This window comes from Cornus florida, unplaced genomic scaffold (genome assembly GCF_030987335.1).
Source record: "Cornus florida cultivar Cherokee Brave unplaced genomic scaffold, ASM3098733v1 CherokeeBrave_3.0.0_Hap2_Chr07, whole genome shotgun sequence".
Taxonomy (NCBI): Eukaryota; Viridiplantae; Streptophyta; class Magnoliopsida; order Cornales; family Cornaceae; genus Cornus; species Cornus florida.
In genome coordinates this window covers 71,219,724-71,237,648 of record NW_026775577.1, presented here as the reverse complement: position 1 = coordinate 71,237,648, position 17,925 = coordinate 71,219,724, and the positions used below count along the sequence as shown (strand labels likewise).

At 39.5% G+C, this 17,925-nt stretch overlaps 1 protein-coding gene across 2 annotated transcripts in view; it reads right to left on the bottom strand.

Moving 5' to 3' along the window:
• Positions 1 to 17,925, bottom strand: part of LOC132267294 (crossover junction endonuclease EME1B-like) — a 78,143-nt gene that overhangs the window by 36,282 nt on the left and 23,936 nt on the right. For both annotated transcript variants that reach the window (XM_059768429.1, XM_059768428.1), the window contains exons 8-10: positions 14,724 to 14,787; positions 14,495 to 14,613; positions 13,387 to 13,476 (exon numbers count right to left, since the gene is read on the bottom strand). In XM_059768429.1, coding sequence (XP_059624412.1) covers positions 13,387 to 13,476; positions 14,495 to 14,613; positions 14,724 to 14,787 — 273 coding nt within the window. The remainder of the gene's footprint in view (positions 1 to 13,386; positions 13,477 to 14,494; positions 14,614 to 14,723; positions 14,788 to 17,925) is intronic.

The following is a 17,925-nucleotide window of genomic DNA, read 5'->3' as shown; positions in this document are numbered from 1 at the left end:
CAATGATCTGGTTGCGCTCCGGGGCGATCCTTCTCTGCTTCTACCTCACTGGCTTGACGTTCGGATCTACATTAAGAGAATGGCAAGAGACTAATGGGTTGATCCCTGGCATGTCGAGATGGCTCCAAGCGAATACATCAGCGTTCTGGGAGAGGAAATCAACCAATTGACGTTTTTCTTCCTCGGAAAGCCCGGAACCTACCTTCATGGTCCGATCTAGGCTTAAATGATCAATTTGAACTTAAACCAGTGGTTCCTCGTTCAGCACCTAAAGATCCTCCTCTCCGTTCATGCTGAGGGGAGGCTTCTGTAATTGCTATTGCTCATCAGCAGATCGGAAAAGGGCTTTTCCCTTCCCTGCAGCTTTCAGAGTCACCAAGTAACACTCTTTTGCTGCGACCTGATCTCCGTGGATATCTATCACCTTGCTCCCGTCTGGACTTGTACATCTCATCACCTGATATAGGGTCGATGGGACTCCTTGTACCCTATGGATCCATCCCCTCCCCATCAGTAGATTGTAGGAGGGATGGATCTCCACCACCACGAAACTTTCAACAAGGTTTTTTTCAGTTGCACATACCATCAACTCCACTATGCCGATCAGTTCTACCCGTTTGCCATCAAACCCCAACAGTGGGTTTCCAGTAGACTTCAACTCCTTTGGATCGATTTCTAGGCGATCAAAGGTGACCCTTGGCATGATATTTGCACTACTCCCCAGATCAATTAGCACTCTTCGTACTAAACACTTGGCCACTGTCAAACTGACAACCAGAGGGTCCTCATGAGGAATCTGAACTCGCATCAGGTCTGTCTTATCAAACCTTATCGGCGTTGTTGAGCTTTGTTGGTGCAGAGTGTTGACACTGCCTATTCGTCTCTTCATTTGTGCTTGTCGAAGACGCGTTCGGGTCAACTCTTCGGACTCTTCGGCTCATTCAGGTCGACCATGAATGGCATTTATAATCCGAACGGGCTGAGTGTTATGGTGATTCGGCTTTTGATTTCTTTTGACTTGCTCAATTGGTCGATTCTGCTCTTGGGCCAGTCCTTGAATGTACCCTGCAAACTCTCCCCTAGCGATCAGCATCTCCACTTGTCTCCTTAAGTTCCTACATTCATTAGTCTGATGACCAAAATCACTATGAAAAGCACAATGTTTGGATTGATCCCAATGCTCAAAAGGTTGTCTAATTGGCAAGGGAGGGCGAAACTTATCTTTGTTCTCTTGATATAACCTTGCCAGTGTAACTTTGAGTGGAGTAATCAGGTCATCCTCCCTAGGCCTCTTCTCTGCCTTCCAGGAAGTCTGACGTTGCGTAGGAACTTGCTTCTGCCGTATTTTTGCTTTGGACTTCTCTTCTGTGGAGATGATAGATGTCTTCCTAGCATTAGCTGCTTCTTCCTCTTCCAGGCGTACGAAACCATCAGCTCTCTCATTCAACTCGTCCATTGTCTTCGGTGTGTTTACCACCAGACTGGTATGGAACGGTGTCCCCCGGGTCATAGCTAACTTGAACGCCTGAACTGCTGTGGAAGGATGCACTCTATCACCATACTCTTGGTCAGGTTAAACCTGGTAAGAAAAGCTTGGAAACGCTCATCATCATGCTGTTTCATGGTGAACAAGCTGGAGATATCTTTTGCCAGGCGCTTATTCCCATAGTATTGGCTTATGAAGCAATCACACAAGCTACGGAAGCTGTCCACTGAGCCCCTCGACAGGTTCTTAAACCAGTTGAGCGCCGGTCCAGCTAAGCTTGTAGGAAAACATTTGCACATCAAAGGATCATTCTCTGTGTTCAGTGCCATTTTCAGCTGAATGTGATAGACATGATCAATCAGATCGGTCGTTCCGTCGAACAGAATGAAAACTGGCATTGTAAAATTCCTCGGGCTCGGAGCATTCAGGATCTCGTCAGTGAACGGCGAATCAACCGTTCTTGCTGCCGAACGGAGGGCCTCATTCTCTCTTTCAAACCTTGTGACAACTCTTTGATCTGTAGATCTTCTTTCCGAACTCCTATAATCATATGTGGCCATTGAAGGCCGATAAGGTGGATCGAACGACCTTTCCTGAGTAAACCACGGCGAGTTAATCTTGTGACAATCAAACTCCATATCCTGTTCGCGATTGTGCCTTTCCTGATGCGGATTGAGAGCTGTATTTTCATCCCGCCTTATATGCTCACGATGAGGATCAAGATGTACAGATCCTTCTCGATCCTCAGCTCGACGAGCGTTCGGCGGTAAATTTTCCATCCTAACCTCCTCGCGATGGAGATTGACGTGGTTATCTCCTTCTTGCTCACCTTGATGTGCGTCATCAGGTCGCACGCCTCTTTCACCTACCGGAGGCGGTTGCAGCGCAACCAGAACCTCTCGACGTTCCATTCCAGCTCTCAACTCTGCATTTTCTTTTCTCAGTTCCTCGATCATGTTCATCAGTTCATCAAGCTTCATCTGTTGTTTATTCTCCACCGGATTCAAACTCTCTTCCCCGATCATCATTCCGGATCGTAGCAAAGTCATCAACCGCAAATTTCTGATCAGATCTGAGTTTTGCCAATGCTGACGCTCTAGATCTGGATTCTAGTGTAGCTGAATTATGATCAGGATTATCCAGATCTGAATTGCTCCGGCGACGAACTTGCCAAATTCAGCAATTTCAGTGACTCTGGACCGCACAACTCTCCAAAACAAGCACAAATCAGAACTGCGTAGATCGAACGCCAATTTCTCCGATCACAATTTCACCGATCTTAATTCTGCCTTCAATGATTAGGCTTCGTCTTCAAGCGCTATACCACTAGATCAAATCAATCTGAATGAATCATCAATGAATTCTCATCGATTCCCACGGACGGCGCCATTGAAGATGCAAGAAATTTTCTCTCTCTAAATTGACAAAGTTTCATTACACTTCAAGAATTTCAATCCCCTCTTTTCTTCATTTTTTCCCTATTTATAGATTGTTTACAATGTTCAAGAAGATCCCTAACTAACTTCCTCCATCAGGCCCATCATTGAGGCTTTTGCATCCATCAACCCATTCGTCATCTAGGCCCTTATCCTTACTCTTCAGCATTGGGCTTGCCTCATGACGACTTGGTTTGGGCCTATGTCATTTGCCTGGCCCATTCTTCATCATGTGGTTTAGATCTGGCCCATGCCGTCTTTGGGATCCTCATATGCCAATTAGACATGTTGGAGAAAAAGAAGAAGGCAGGGCTCCTGTGGCCTCTGCCCATTCTAGATAGACCATGGCAGTCGGTTTCTATGGACTCCGTCTCCGGACTCCACAGGGTAAATGGACTCCTCTCCATTTTTGTTATAGTTGATAGATTTTCCAAATATGTAGTGTTTGTTGCAGCTCCACATGCCTGCCCTGCAAACATGACAGCAGAGTGGTGAAACACTTTGGTTTGCCGGAGGACATCATCAGATGTTCGATTCACAGGCCAGTTCCAGAGAGCTATCTTTAACTTGATGGGCTCCAAGTTGAAGTTTTCCTCAGCCAACCATCCTTAGATGGACGGCCAGACTAAGAGAATGAACTCGCTAATGGAGTGACTGCGTCCCAGAATAATTGGGTGAAGTTGTTGGACACAGCTCAATTTTACTACAACCTGCATGAGCCCATTTAAGTTGGCTTCTGGTCAGCAGCCACGGACACTGCACAGGAGGTGGCTACAGCAGACAGAAGGCAAGTGTCCTGTAGCATGCAAATTGCACAGTCCAGGGAGCAGAAGCTGGATGAAGCGCGAGACAGTTTGACCAAAGCTGGCAAGAGCATGAAGAAGTATGCAGACCAACACGAGCGGCCCTTAGAATTTTCAGTGAGAGACAAGGTGTTGCTGAAGCTAACACCTTAAATCTGGAAGAAGATAAGCAGCAAGACAATGCATCATGGGCTGATCCCTAAGCATCATGGTCCCTTTGAAGAGGTGAAACGGGTTGGTAAAGTGGCTTATCACTTGGGGTTGCCAAATCGCCTCAAGATTCACCCAACGTTCCATGTCAGCTTCTTTAAGCCATTCTACGATGATGCTGCAAATGTGAGTCGTCAACAAGCCAAGAGGGCTCCCCAAGTGAACAGAAAACAGTTTAACCAGGAGGTGAAGAAGATACTTTCTCACTAGACTCAAGGGCAGAATAAGAAAAATCACTGTAGAAACTATATGGTTTAATAGAAGGGGTGCAGCAATGCAAAGGCTAGCTGGGGACGAGATGTTGCTTTGTGGCAGTTTGAAAAGCAAGTGAGGGGATAAGCTCCCAACTAGGACGTCGGACTCCTCTTGTGGGGGAGGTTTGTTACCCTCTTAACACTTCCCCACATGGGGCCTAGGCCAAAAGGAAGTTTGGCCATGCCCTTGACAACCAACGTGAGCCACAAGTGGGCTGTCAGAAGGGCATTGTGTGCAGCAGTGGCATTTTCATAAATAACTCGAAAACCAAAATCCGAAAAATCCATGGGGGAATGACTCGGAATTTTTTTGGAGCCTCCTTGAGTTATTAGAAGCTCTTTGCAACCGGTTTGAATGTTGAAGCTCCCCTTTTTTATTAATAGGCATTATGATTTCCCAAGCAAGGGTAACGTCTCCTCCGAGTCGAGTTGTGACTTTTACTTTTGCATATATAAATTGGGGTAGGATCTCTCCCCCTCTCAGGTACCCATGCACACTTGGCTTGGCCGTGGCATGCCTAACACAAGGCATACATGGGGTACGCCAACAAGCATTAGGCATGGTTGTGCGCCACTCTAAGGTGGTCGCACCTGGCGGCGCACTGGCAACCCCATGGGCGGGTTGCACATGCTTGTTTTCCACAGGTGAAGGAGAGTGGGTTTGCTTTCAACCCAAAAGGAAAGTGGGTTTAATCTTCACCAGTAAGAAGAGTTGTAAAGATTTCCTCTCCACCTGAAAAGGAGAGTGGAATAGCGGATTGGTGTTCTTGGCGCATGGATGTATGCGGTTGACGCAGGACAAGTAGTAACTTATAGTAACTAGAAAGAAAGAAGGGATGAGAATGAGAAGATAAGATGAGGCTAGACGAAGGAGGTGAGAAGACAGAAGAATAGGAATGAGAATCAGATTGAAGGAAGAGGTAGGATAGACAGACGGAGGGATTAAGAACAGCAACAACAAGAGGAAGAAGAGACACAAAGGGAGTTCGCAAACTCAACGATAATATTCAATTTCTCAAAACTGAATTCTCATATTACAAAGGAGCCTTTATATAGGAACAAAACCCTAGATAATAAAATCCTAAAATATCCTTAAAATTAAAACATTACTAAAAAATAACCATAAGCATAAATAAAACCCTAATATACTAAATCCCCTAATTCTATCTTTCTTTTCCCCTTTTCCAAAAGTAGAGCTTGAACACATGCGACTCATCATCCATGAAAATCATTATAGCTCGTTCCCCATCAAGTCTCCTCGACTGAAAAGAACTCTTCCCCGAAGAGTAAAGCGAAAAGTACTGCTCGAAATAGCTCGGTTCAACACGGCAAAACTCTTTTGTAATCCATGAAACATCTGAACCCAGAAAATACATCCATTGCGACTCACTCTGATCATCAATAACATCCTTAATTGAATTCAAATGCCATAGTTGACATGAACGGAGAACAAGTGTTGTTGCTGTAAAAAGTGTAATTCCACCTATAAAAGCACAAACTAACAACTCCAGAGGCTCAAAGGTAACTCAATTAGGCATCAAGTACTCCACATGAAAAATTGGATTAATACTATTATCCGATATCAAGTCAAATAAATATGCATAAGGTCCGTAATTGGGAGTGATGTACAGATATCAAGTGATTTGGGCTTGCAAAGTCTCAAAGGAGTTATCAGGTTGTGGTGATGCACAAATAAAAACATAATATCCTATAATGAACTTCTGATTCCTACTATGAGCATATGCAATAAATTCATAATTTTTATTACTAAAAATAATTTGTCGTCTTACATCGGCATGAAGATCATGGACATACTCGACAAAGGAATCACATATTTTGAATGAACAAGAATGTGGAGGCAGCAAAATAAAGTCAATGGGCTGGCGAAGGAAAATCAGAGGTATAATCTCAAAAGAACAACTTCCAGCAGACCAATTGACCAAGCTATTATATGCAAACTCCACAACAGAGAACAAAAAGTCTGAAGTGTTTAGTGGCACTCTTACAAGATAACTAACCAACTTTCCTATACCATGATTAACAACCTCAAATTTTCTGTCAGGACAAAATGCAAAGGAAAGTCTCAAACTAGTGCCCAAAGATGCCCAAAGTGTTTTCCAAAAATAGCCTGCATACTTAACGTCCCTACCTGAAACAAAGGAAGTGTATGAGTCATGAATTCTAACATCCTCTACATGATTATCTAGAATGGGATGACGTGGGACATTAGATTCAGGTGGTTGACATTTAAACACATTTTCAGATGAAATTTGTAGAACTTCTTTTGTCATTTCTCTTCTTAACATGAGTTCATCAACAAAAGGCTTAGAGGGCTTATATTGTGCCTTAGAGTCACTTTCTAATGGCTTTGCGGGATTTAACTTGATATTTTTGCCATTATACTTGAAGGTATACGTGTTCTCTTTACAACAGTGATTCACATTTAAATATTTTTTTTCCTGAATGGGGTATTTTTTTTTATATAAATTGAAATAAAAAAAGTACAATTACAAAAGGAGTAAAACTCCAATACAGCAAATGGAATGGACAAACTCCATTTCCAGCCAAACCTGAAACAGAAATCAAAAACATGCAAAACAAACTGATCATCAACCAATCTGCAACTTCACTCTGTAGAATCTGAAACAACAGTTGAATCTCTGAAGAAAATACATAACCAAATTGCACCAGAGACAATTCAACTTCTGTTACCAATCTGCAGCAACTTCCTTCACTGACATATGATCAACAAATCTTCCAGTCTAAACTTGAGATATTCAATCACATCCCAAATTATAGTCCTAGCAGCATATTCATAAGAATCATTAATTCCATCATTTAAAAATGAATTCCTACTTGACCAAATCTTCCAAATAGTAACAGCAAAAACAGCACCCAGCACCTTAGACTTTGTATTTTTTATAGTAGAATTCCTAATGAACCAATCTGCCATGTGTGACACAGAAGAAAACCAAGGCAGTTCCATATGTAGTAAAAAGCCAATCTCTCGCCAAATTGCAGAAGCATAAGTACACTCACAAAATTGATTCACATTTAAATCACGTATCCATAGGCGACCAAGAAGTACATGGGCTACCTTCATAGGTAATACATCATACCAAATCATGCCAAAGTAGTCACCCATTTGAATTGGAACTAAGCACCTCTCAGAGACCAACAAAGAAGTTTCTCCTACCCAAGCCACTCTATATGGTTGTGGATGAGGCTCGGGTTTGAGTTTCATTCTATTAACACCTGATCTTGATACCACATTTACTGGACTTTCCTTGTCAATGATGATTTTGCAGACTTTATCTCCGCATTGGAGATATGTGTGAAATAGGTTCGCTCTTCTCCAATCATCATTTTACAAAAGAATGGATGGAACACTTGTCAAGACATTATTGATGGACTGATCTTCTTTCCAATTTCCTGTGTGGTTATGGATTGGTCCAATTTTATTCATGACATTTAAGTACTTAGGTTGAGGATACTTACATTCTAAGACTCGATGTGATTGAACAACTTGAGGTCTCCTAGCATAATTTTGGACTCGACTCTCTGTGAAACTGGTTTTTCTCATTATGAATAATGACAATGGATAATAAAAGAACTCAAATTGAATCAAGTAATCCAAAATTATAAAATACCATAATACTCATAGTAGAAATTGAAATGCAGTAGAGCTTGGCAAAAATGGGAAGAATATATATATATATTTTTTTGGCAAGTGAAATAATGTGCAGAATTTAGTGATAGTGGTAACAAACAACAAATGGCAGTGAGGTACTGAAGTTTAATAGGTCAAGAAATAATGATTTTCAGTTAAAGTCGGAACCTTCTTGCAAATTTATGGACTTCAAACAGATAAAAGTATTGAATTCAATTTTCAAGTGAAGTAGGCTTACCTTTACCGAAGTCCAATGCAGCTATCCGAACAAAGAAAGCTCCAAAAAGTTTCTCCAAAAGCTCAAGTTGATCAATCCCACTTTGAAATAATTTTCTAAACTTTTTTTTTTCTTTGGTTCTGCTGCACTGGTTTCCTGTTGAAGATTGCTGAACTGTTTTTCTGGGCTGGTTTTAGAATTGGCCAAACCAATCTGATCCAATTCTCTTGACTGCTGTTTCTTTTCTTTTCTTTTCTTTTCTTTTTCTGTTTCTGGATCACTGTTGTACTAGGCTGGCCTTGTTCTGAACTTGCTTCGTGGACCAGGTCAAATTGTTTTAATTGATTTGGGGCGGGTAGAATCTGGTTTATAAGAGAAACCAAATCTATCCTTACCAAACCAATTCTGATTTTCAAATCTGATCTTTCCAAACCAGAAGGTATAATCCAAAGTTGACTTTCCAAATTCAGTCGCGCTGAAATTTTGGTGACAATATTGCAATAATCCAAAGTTGACTTTCCAAAATCAGTGGCGATGAAATTTTGGTGACAGTAACGATCTCAAAGATTGCAATAATCCAAAGTTGATTTTCCAAAATCAATCCCTGAATTCTGTGCTGAAGTGGCGATACCGACAATAACCAAATTTGACTTACCAAAGTCAAACACTGAATTCTCAGCTGAAGTTGCGATGCGAAAGATTGCAGCGATGATGAGGCGATGAAATCGACGACAAACTCTGGTGAAGACTGTTCGACGACAGGCTGATGTCAAGATGTGACAGACATTGATGAGAAAGCCAAGATGTTGCACAACAGATGAAGGAGGGCTGACGGCAAGGGATATTGGCGACAAGAGAGAACTCCGGCAATGACGATCTGTGATTTTTCACTCTGAATAAACTTGATCGTTTTGCTCTAATACCAATTGACACAAGACAAGTAGTAACTTATAGTAACTAGAAAGAAAGAAAGGGATGAGAATAAGAAGATAAGATGAGGCTAGACGAAGGAGGTGAGAAGACAGAAGAATAGGGATGAGAATCAGATTGAAGGAGAAGGTAGGATAGATAGACGGAGGGATTAAGAACAGCAAGAACAAGAGGAAGAAGAGACACAAAGGGAGTTTGCAAACTCAATGATAATATTCGATTTCTCAAAACTGAGTTCTCATATTACAATGGAGCCTTTATATAGGCAAAATAATAACAAAACCCTAGATAATAAAATCCTAAAATATCCTTAAAATTCAAACATTACTAAAAATAACCATAAGCATAAATAAAACCCTACTATACTAAATCTCCTAATTCTATCTTTCTTTTCCCCTTTTCCAAAAGTAGAGCTTGAACACGTGCGACTCATCATCCATGAAAATCATTATATAGCTCGTTCCCCATCAGCGGGGGTGCCAAACCACATTACGACTTGGTGTTCTTTGTATTAGTGTAACAGCCCTCACTCTACCCAGAGATAACATTGTATGCTTTTGGCTCCCCCGGACTAGAGACTTCCCAGGAGATCACACATCCTGGTACTACTCCAGGTTAAGCAAGCTCAACTCTGGAGTCCTAATAGGTTCACGACTATCACGGTTTTAAAATGCGTATAACGGCCCTCATCTAGGTTAAGCACGCTTAACTCCGAAATTCTAATTGGTTCACGGCCATCATGGCTTTAAATCGCGTTGTGTCATAGAAGGGTGATGAACCTACATATAGCACTTCACTTTTCCGCAACCCCCCGCAATGTGGGAATTGTGAGCACACATAGCTCGCACCAGAGCCTTACCTCTCACAGGCCTGCTCCAGCCCACCGAGCCTCACAATTCCACCCCCCTTGGGAGCCTGACCTCCCCGTCGGCACACTTCCGGCTGGTCAAACTCTGATACCATTTGTAACAGTCCTCACCCTACCCAGACACAAAATTGTCCGCTTTTGGCTCCCCCGGACCAGAGACTTCCAAGGAGGTCACTCATCCTGGTACTAATCCAGGTTAAGCACACTTAACTCCAGAGTTTTGATAAGTTCACGGCCATCACAGCTTTAATGGGTAGGGGTGAGGGACGTTACAGTTTGCATCTCCTTGCCCTCATCTCTCTTACTTTCAACTTAAATAATTTAGATTACTTACATATTTGTTGAGTTATTTTGGTTTAAGCAAGTTAATTCGATTATCTACATGGTCTTAACTTTTGAATTTTACAATTATGTTTGCATTTCCATTTCCTAAATCCTCTTGCACACATCAACGTCGGCAGCGGGAAACTCGAAGCGTCGTCACCGACGGTGACTGAAATGCGACCCCAGTTCAGCCGGGGCAACCCGCTGAGTTTAAGCCTACGAGGGTCACCCCATGCCACTTGATGGCACAGAGAGAGAAATGAGCAGTGAGAATCAATTTCCATTAATAGGTGTGCAACACGGAACCCAGCATGGCGACCAAGGGAAATAACATGCCCTTGTAGCACAACTGAAGAGCGACGCTAGAGCTAACTTCACCGCACAAGCAGGGAACAAACCAACCTGCGCAAACCAAACACCACCCATACGCCGACACGTACAACTGCGCAAGATCAACACCCAGAACGTGGCGGCTGACGGCAACGTTAGGGAGTCCAGAGACGTCGGTGGGGACCTCGGGAAGAGTTATCTTTTCTGTTTAACAGCCTGCCCACCCTGGAAACGGCTCAGCCGGAGGTAAGGTCCAGTGGCTGGACGAGCACCACATGTCGCGTGGTATCCGATGCGCCCCTAGAAAATTCGGAGGACCGAGTGAGCACGTTGAGGAGTGCTGGTGTGCACCTTGGGGTGCACGCTGAGGGGAGCTGGTGTGCAAGCTGGGGGGCGCTGGGGTCCATGTTAGGTGGCGCTTGGGGTGCTGGTGTGCACGTTAAGGGGCCTCTGGTGAGGGACACTGGGGGGTGCTGTTGTGCACCTTAGGGGGTGCTGGGTGCACGTTGAGGGGCGCTGGGTGGCGATTTTGTGCATGTTGGTGTTAAGTGTTCAATAAAATGAAAAATCTAATACAGCTACAAAAATCATATGTAGTAGCACCCTGCAGTTCCATACCATGCCACAGCCACCCCATAGCAGTTGAATCCTCACATCCAGTCCTCATATTTTGGGTACATCTTAGCAGGTGGATTATCTGCCAAAATATTTCAATTCATGTTTCCCCATGTGGTCAAGCTAGGTAAATTCATAGCATTCAACATTATTTAAGGTAATAGATTTAGGTATATCATCATCCTTGTTTTCTTCAGCCATGCAAAATCAAACACAACCAATGTAGACCAAAACTCAAGCGAAATGCAAGTCAATGAAGAATCCTGACCAAGAAAGGGGGGAAACACCACCATCGAATGCAATTTACTGAAGAAAAAGGACCAAATATAACCAAAACAGCAATACTGGGAATTTTCAGTCAAGAAACGAACCGAAAAACACACCGACGCCCTTCGAGGCAACCAAATCCATAAAAATGGAACTAGGCTCTACATAAATCAAATAAAAGAGTCCTAGAGGCTTAACCGCACCTCTGTATGGATTAGTTCCAAATCTTTGGGCCTAAACTCATCAAGAAACAGATCGACCAAAACCAGACAAAAATTTTGAAAATACTTCAAAAAATAGAAAACACCTATCACACAATCTCAAAAAATTGCACAAAGTAAAAGGTGATAATTAGGATTAGATTACAAGATAGCGGAAGAGAGCGATCAGAGGAAATGTTTAGGGCACACTTCTAAATTAATCTGCCCCTTCTTGTCATATATTTACATCAGACGTGAGACAAATATAATAATACCCCTAGGGTAACATAACCAAAGGAAATAATAACTCACTCTAAAGAATAATAACTAACCACAACTAATGACTCCTGATTTCTCCTAGAATGACTTTTTGAATCCCTACAGGCCCACACAACATTAATACTCCCTCTGTAACTGTGAGTCACAGTTCCCAAAGAAAGACTTTCTTTTTGGGACAGAGGGTGTAATACTTTTACCACTTCCATAAGCAAACACTTGGTACTTCCAAACCTTGATTATCAATTTTTATAGAAATAAGGATGAGCTTTAACTTCATTAAACAACAAGACACTTTTCAAGGCACCATTCTTTATTTACATCACTTACTCATCAACTTTTACCTTGCATTAAAGTACCTAAAGAATAGATAAACATTGATTTAACACAATGTCCAAAAACTACTCCCTCCATCCCATACTATAAGTCCAATTTCAGAATCTAACTTTTAATGGATAGGGCAATTTAATATTTTATATTGGATAAAGAATAAGTCACGTTCCAAAATTACCCTTAGTGGAGAGATTTGCTCCAATACAAAATTGTGAAATGACACTACAAACATTTTCAAATTTTAAATTTGAAATATCACTTTGCTTATATGTGTTATTATAATAGTTTACGTAAGATCGTGGGTCCTCCATTTTGGTTGTTTAATTTGTTTCCAAATTCAATGCAAAGGGAAACTTCAAAAAGTTATACATCCAAAAGTGGAAGTGGACTTATATTTTTGGACATCCCAAAAAGTAACATTGACTCATATGTTTGTTAAAGGTTGAAGCCTGACAGAGAAGTCCAAAGTTCTATTGTTGCACATGTTGGGAAAGAGGAAAGATGAGTGCAGTTTCCAACTCTCCAAATGAAAATTTTAATACAGTAGCTACATAAAGTAAATTTCATGTAGGGAAAATTATAAAAAAAATGACAAATTGCCCAAAAAACGTAAAGGACCATTTGCACTAAGAATACAACAAGTTATCAGAGTTGAGAAACATGAAGCTAATCTTCCATATTTACAGCACAAGCTGTAACCACAGTGCCTAATCGTTCCATAATTTAATACAAGTATCAACGTTAGTCCTACATAACAAAACGATAGTGTCCAGAAATATATCAACTAGGACAGTGGCACAAGTTGATATCAACCATACATATGAGAATACCAAAGTTGTAAAGTAAATATAATAATAATAGTAAATAATAATAGTAAATAATAATAAATAAAAAATTGTCATCCAATAATGCCAATGCAGATTCATGTCTGGCAAAATTATGCAGCGATAAATGTTATTACCAGTAACTCCATATTATTCTAAGATGCAACAAATTTATAGATTTAATAAGCGTCTGAAATAATGGAAATGTTCTGTTCACCAATAAAATGAAAGATAAAAATCATGACTATAAGACATTATATAAGGTTCGTAGTGCCAGTTATTTGCTAGTAAAAAAAAACTACACTTTTAAAGTGATAATATGATATCATATGAAACTACTTACCACAAGCTCTTCTTTATTAGATTCCTGTCAAAGCAATCATTCGGTATAAGGGATCCATTAGCATTTACAGATAACCGAGTTAACTTCTTTCTGCAGTTTAATGTAAAAAGAAAAAAGAAAACAGGTAGATTTAGAATATTAACCAGCAATTATAAAAATAAGCACGCAGAGGGATGGGAAGAATTAGAGTGTGACAATAATTATAGTAAAGGTAAACCATAGAAAATTACTGAAGGATAATTTAAGGCATATTGAAATTTTGATTAAGCATTTGCAATTTGGTTTTTTCTGTTACGAGGAACCATTCCAACCAGTCGCCCTTTGGACGGGTGGCTACAATGTAAACTCTAAATATCAGCAATCACTCGCAAACCATGGATATCCCTTAATTTAGACTCGAACTTGAGACCTCAAGGTAGTAACCCTAAGGACCCTGCTATCCTAGCTAAATTGACAGGTTTGCAATTAGTTTTTGCCAACCCACAAAAGTGAGTTTCCTCAGTCTGTACTATGTGCTAAAAGCATTATACTTCTAACAAAACCCAAAATACAATGGCCATATGAATGTTGTTAGACAACTTCCCTCAAAGAACAAGCATTTCCCTCAACTGTATACACTGTTGTTGCCAACACCACACTTCATGAATGCTGTCAACAACAGAGACAATAGGACTGCAGATGGTGTCACGGTGATCTTATATTTCATTCCACCATAAAGAATATATTTGCACAACAAAAAGCTTTCAAGCACGAACTAAATAAAAAAAATATTCAAACCTCTTAAAACAAGGAAAACAATAAGAAAAATAGGATTTAAGCAGGTTTACAGTTGAGTAGGAAGCTTCTGCACTTTGTACTTCCTCAGAAGAGAAGAAGATAGTGAAAGAGTTGGTTTTTATACAAAATCACCACACTACGTTATGTATGGAGTGAAGCCTAAAAGCAAATCATCTTAAATCTTGGGCTTACATACTTCCATCAAATCCATATATATCAATAAGATAATGGCCTAAATAGATGTATTTCAATGATATGTATATTTACTTATTTATAGCCCATATCTTAAACATTCTATTGGGCTAAAAAATAATTGCTGACGATTCAGTACCTAAATTGGCAAGAAGCCAGGCTGGAAGTCAAACCAACAACATGTTCAGCTAATTCAGCTTCATCTCTACACTGTCTTGACTGTACCCTAACAAAATGGGTGGTTAGTTTAGACAGCACCTGTAAAAATCACAAATTTCAGAAATCAATACAACAGTGTCAACATTTTAAGCTCATTCACTAAAGATATTTCTCAAAATTCTATGCATTGAAATTTAAAATCCAACAACCTCCTCTACTGGTGGACGTGTCCAACTGCTACAATTTGTGGGGTTCTTGTACTGTTCTTGTTCCCTAATGCAATATCAAAATTGGTTGTTTAAAATCGTTGCATAATCACATACTTATAAATCCTACATAATATAACACAAGATAATTATATATTATTAAACCAAACAGTATCAATTTGAATAAAATTGCCAGGTACGTTGCAAAATAAATAAGTAAAAATACAAACAAATATTAATTGAATTTTTGTAAGTAAAACCAGAATCCAGAATAAGGAACAAATGTATCAATAAAGCATATTGCATTTTAGGCAAAGCCATCTGCTTATGGAAAAACTAATTTTCACCTGCAAATAAACAAGGTATAACATATAAAAATGGACATATCAAATAAACATTGCATTATTTTGCACACCTTTGTGGTATTAAATTTTGTCAGTGCAATTCATTTAGGGGAACACAGATTTAACCAATCGTGAAAGACAAATAAATAGCTATGACAAGGAAAGGAGGGTTTCGGGAATACAAAAAGATGCTGCTCCGACCAAAAAACCCAAAGATTGTGCCTATTAGCCCTTTCTGCATTAAATTGACATCAACAAATGTTCACCAGAGAGTTTACGGTCCTTTCTTCCTTTATTTATTTTTTTTTTTCCTTTTATTTTTACTTCGCCAAAATCAATTATCTTTTTTCTTTCTTTGCTGCTAAGCCATCTGACACTACCAATGTTTTCAAGAATTCACACTATGGGACTAAATTTTCAATAACAGAACCAATCCCATTATATGACCATCTTTCCTTCTCAAGTAGAAAAAGAGATTAACAATGTTAAGGAAACAATAAATTTCCAAAGATCAGCATAAACACAAAAAATAACAATAAAATAGAGTCAACCTGACCTACAGAATATGTGAAAACAAAACTATCTGCTGCAGAACGGTTTGATCAATAATCATTATACTGCCACCCATCAAAACAATTCTGCATCAAATTTTGTAATGCCAGGGCGTCCCCAACAATAAATAGTGAGTAGAGACTAATTCTCTAGACACGTGCCTTAATAGAGATTAATACTCCATGGAACCTTAAAGTTACAAATGTTATCATCAAAAGTGCCACTTTACTAATTACAGAACAAAGTATATTTACTTCTATGAAGTTATCTTAGTGATGTTAGTATATAAGTATTAACCCCAAGAGGCCAAGACCCTTGTTTTAAATTTTCGACTATTTATTTATTTATTGATAAGTAAAACCGCCTTGACATTCATATACTATATTGATGGAAATTGTGTCTCAAATTTCTATTCTAGTTATGTTTCTATTTTAGAGTTGTATTTTGTTTGGTAATTTCTTGCTTGGCAAGTCTTGGCCTCTAAGAAATTGGAATCCTTGTCCGATAATGAATTGGGTTTGAAACTCTATAAATATATGCATAGGCTTTGGGTTGAGGCTTATGAGCTTGAGAGAGATGTAATCTCATGAGGGGATTGATAGGTAGAGGTAGTATGTGGATTAGTTGAGTTGGAAAAACACCGGCAACACTGGTAGAGAGGAGATAGGCTCGTGGAGTAGTACGTGGTGAAAAGACATGTACTTGGTGTTGGTACTCTAATATTGTAGTATCTCTACGAATCAAAGTATAATTTCTTCTCATCCATGGATGTAGCCCTGAATTTGGGTGAACCATGTATATCTTGTATTTGTGTGTGATTGCTTTGTTGGCTTTCATTGGATCTTTGTGTTCGCACGCTTCCGCTGCCCTAACAAATTGGAATCAGAGCCAAAGGTGAAGGAGATCCAGAAAACACAAGAAGTCTCAACATATGCTGCAACAAGCTTCAGTTGTAGGTGGAGTCAATCGGCTTGGTAACATGATATGAAGCTCGAGTAGTCAAGGTGGAGCCTTAGAGGTTTGACTGATCGAGTAGCGTAGAGTGTGGACAATCGGAGTTTTGTAGGAGGATCGTCAAGATTAAAGCTGCAAAAGAATTGTCTGATCAATGCCGTGGAAGCAATGATTGGCTCGATGGAATTTAAGTTAAGGTGGAGATTGTAGGAAATTGTGTCTCAAATTCTTATTCTAATTATGTTTCTATTTTGAGTCGTATTCTGTTTAATAATTTTTTGCTTGGCAAGTGTTGGCCTCTAAGAAATTGTAATCCTTGTCCAACAAGGGATTGGGTTTGAAACACTATAAATAGATACATAGGCTTTGGATTGAGACTTATGAGCTTGAGAGAGATGTAGTCTCATGAGGGGGTTGATGGGTAGAGGTAGTATGTGAATTAGTTGAGTAGGAAAAACACCGGCAACATTGGTAGCTTGGAGATATGCTCATGGAGTAATACATGGTGAAAAGACATGTACATGGTGTTGGTACTCTAATATTGTAATATCTCTATGAATCATAGTGGAATCTCTTCTCATCCATGGACATAGCCCTGAATTTGGGTGAACCATGTATATCTTGTATTTGTGTGTGATTGCTTTGTTGGCTTTCATTGGATCTTTGTGTTTGCGCACTTCCACTGCCCTAACATATATATATATATACACGCACACACACATCTAGATCATCATAGTTTTACCATCTAACTTCCAAGAACCCAGCCACTTAAAATTTTAATCAAGCCACCAGTATGGACAAGGATACAAAAAGACACAGATATGATGACAAAATAAACCTTACAAAAGTAGAACATGCACATAGCGAGGACACAGCAATAAAATATGTTTTTTCAACATAAAATATATTTTATACAAAAAGTTAATATTATAAGACTATAATGCAACATGTCATATATCTATATGTATCTATTAATGTATGTAAATATGCTGATATGAATATGCACACATGCACAAAATTTGATAATTTTTCTCGTACTCTCATGTCTACGCCTAAGATGTATCAAGGACATATTATAATACAGTATTAGTTGAAGAAAATCATATATTATCTAGATGGAAAAATTATTTTCATCACTTATTAAATGAGGAATACCCTAGAGAGGAAGAGAAGGAGCTGAAATAAATATAAGAATTGTTAAATAATTGTTTTAGATTTTATGGGTAGTGTTTCCTTTTCCTCTCTTTTAGTTAGTCAGCCCTTCAGTGCATATTTCTTTATTATTTATACGTCTTTTGTAGTCTGTAACATTATTTGATTGATACAATACAATTGAAGCCTTTCTTTTCTCTTCT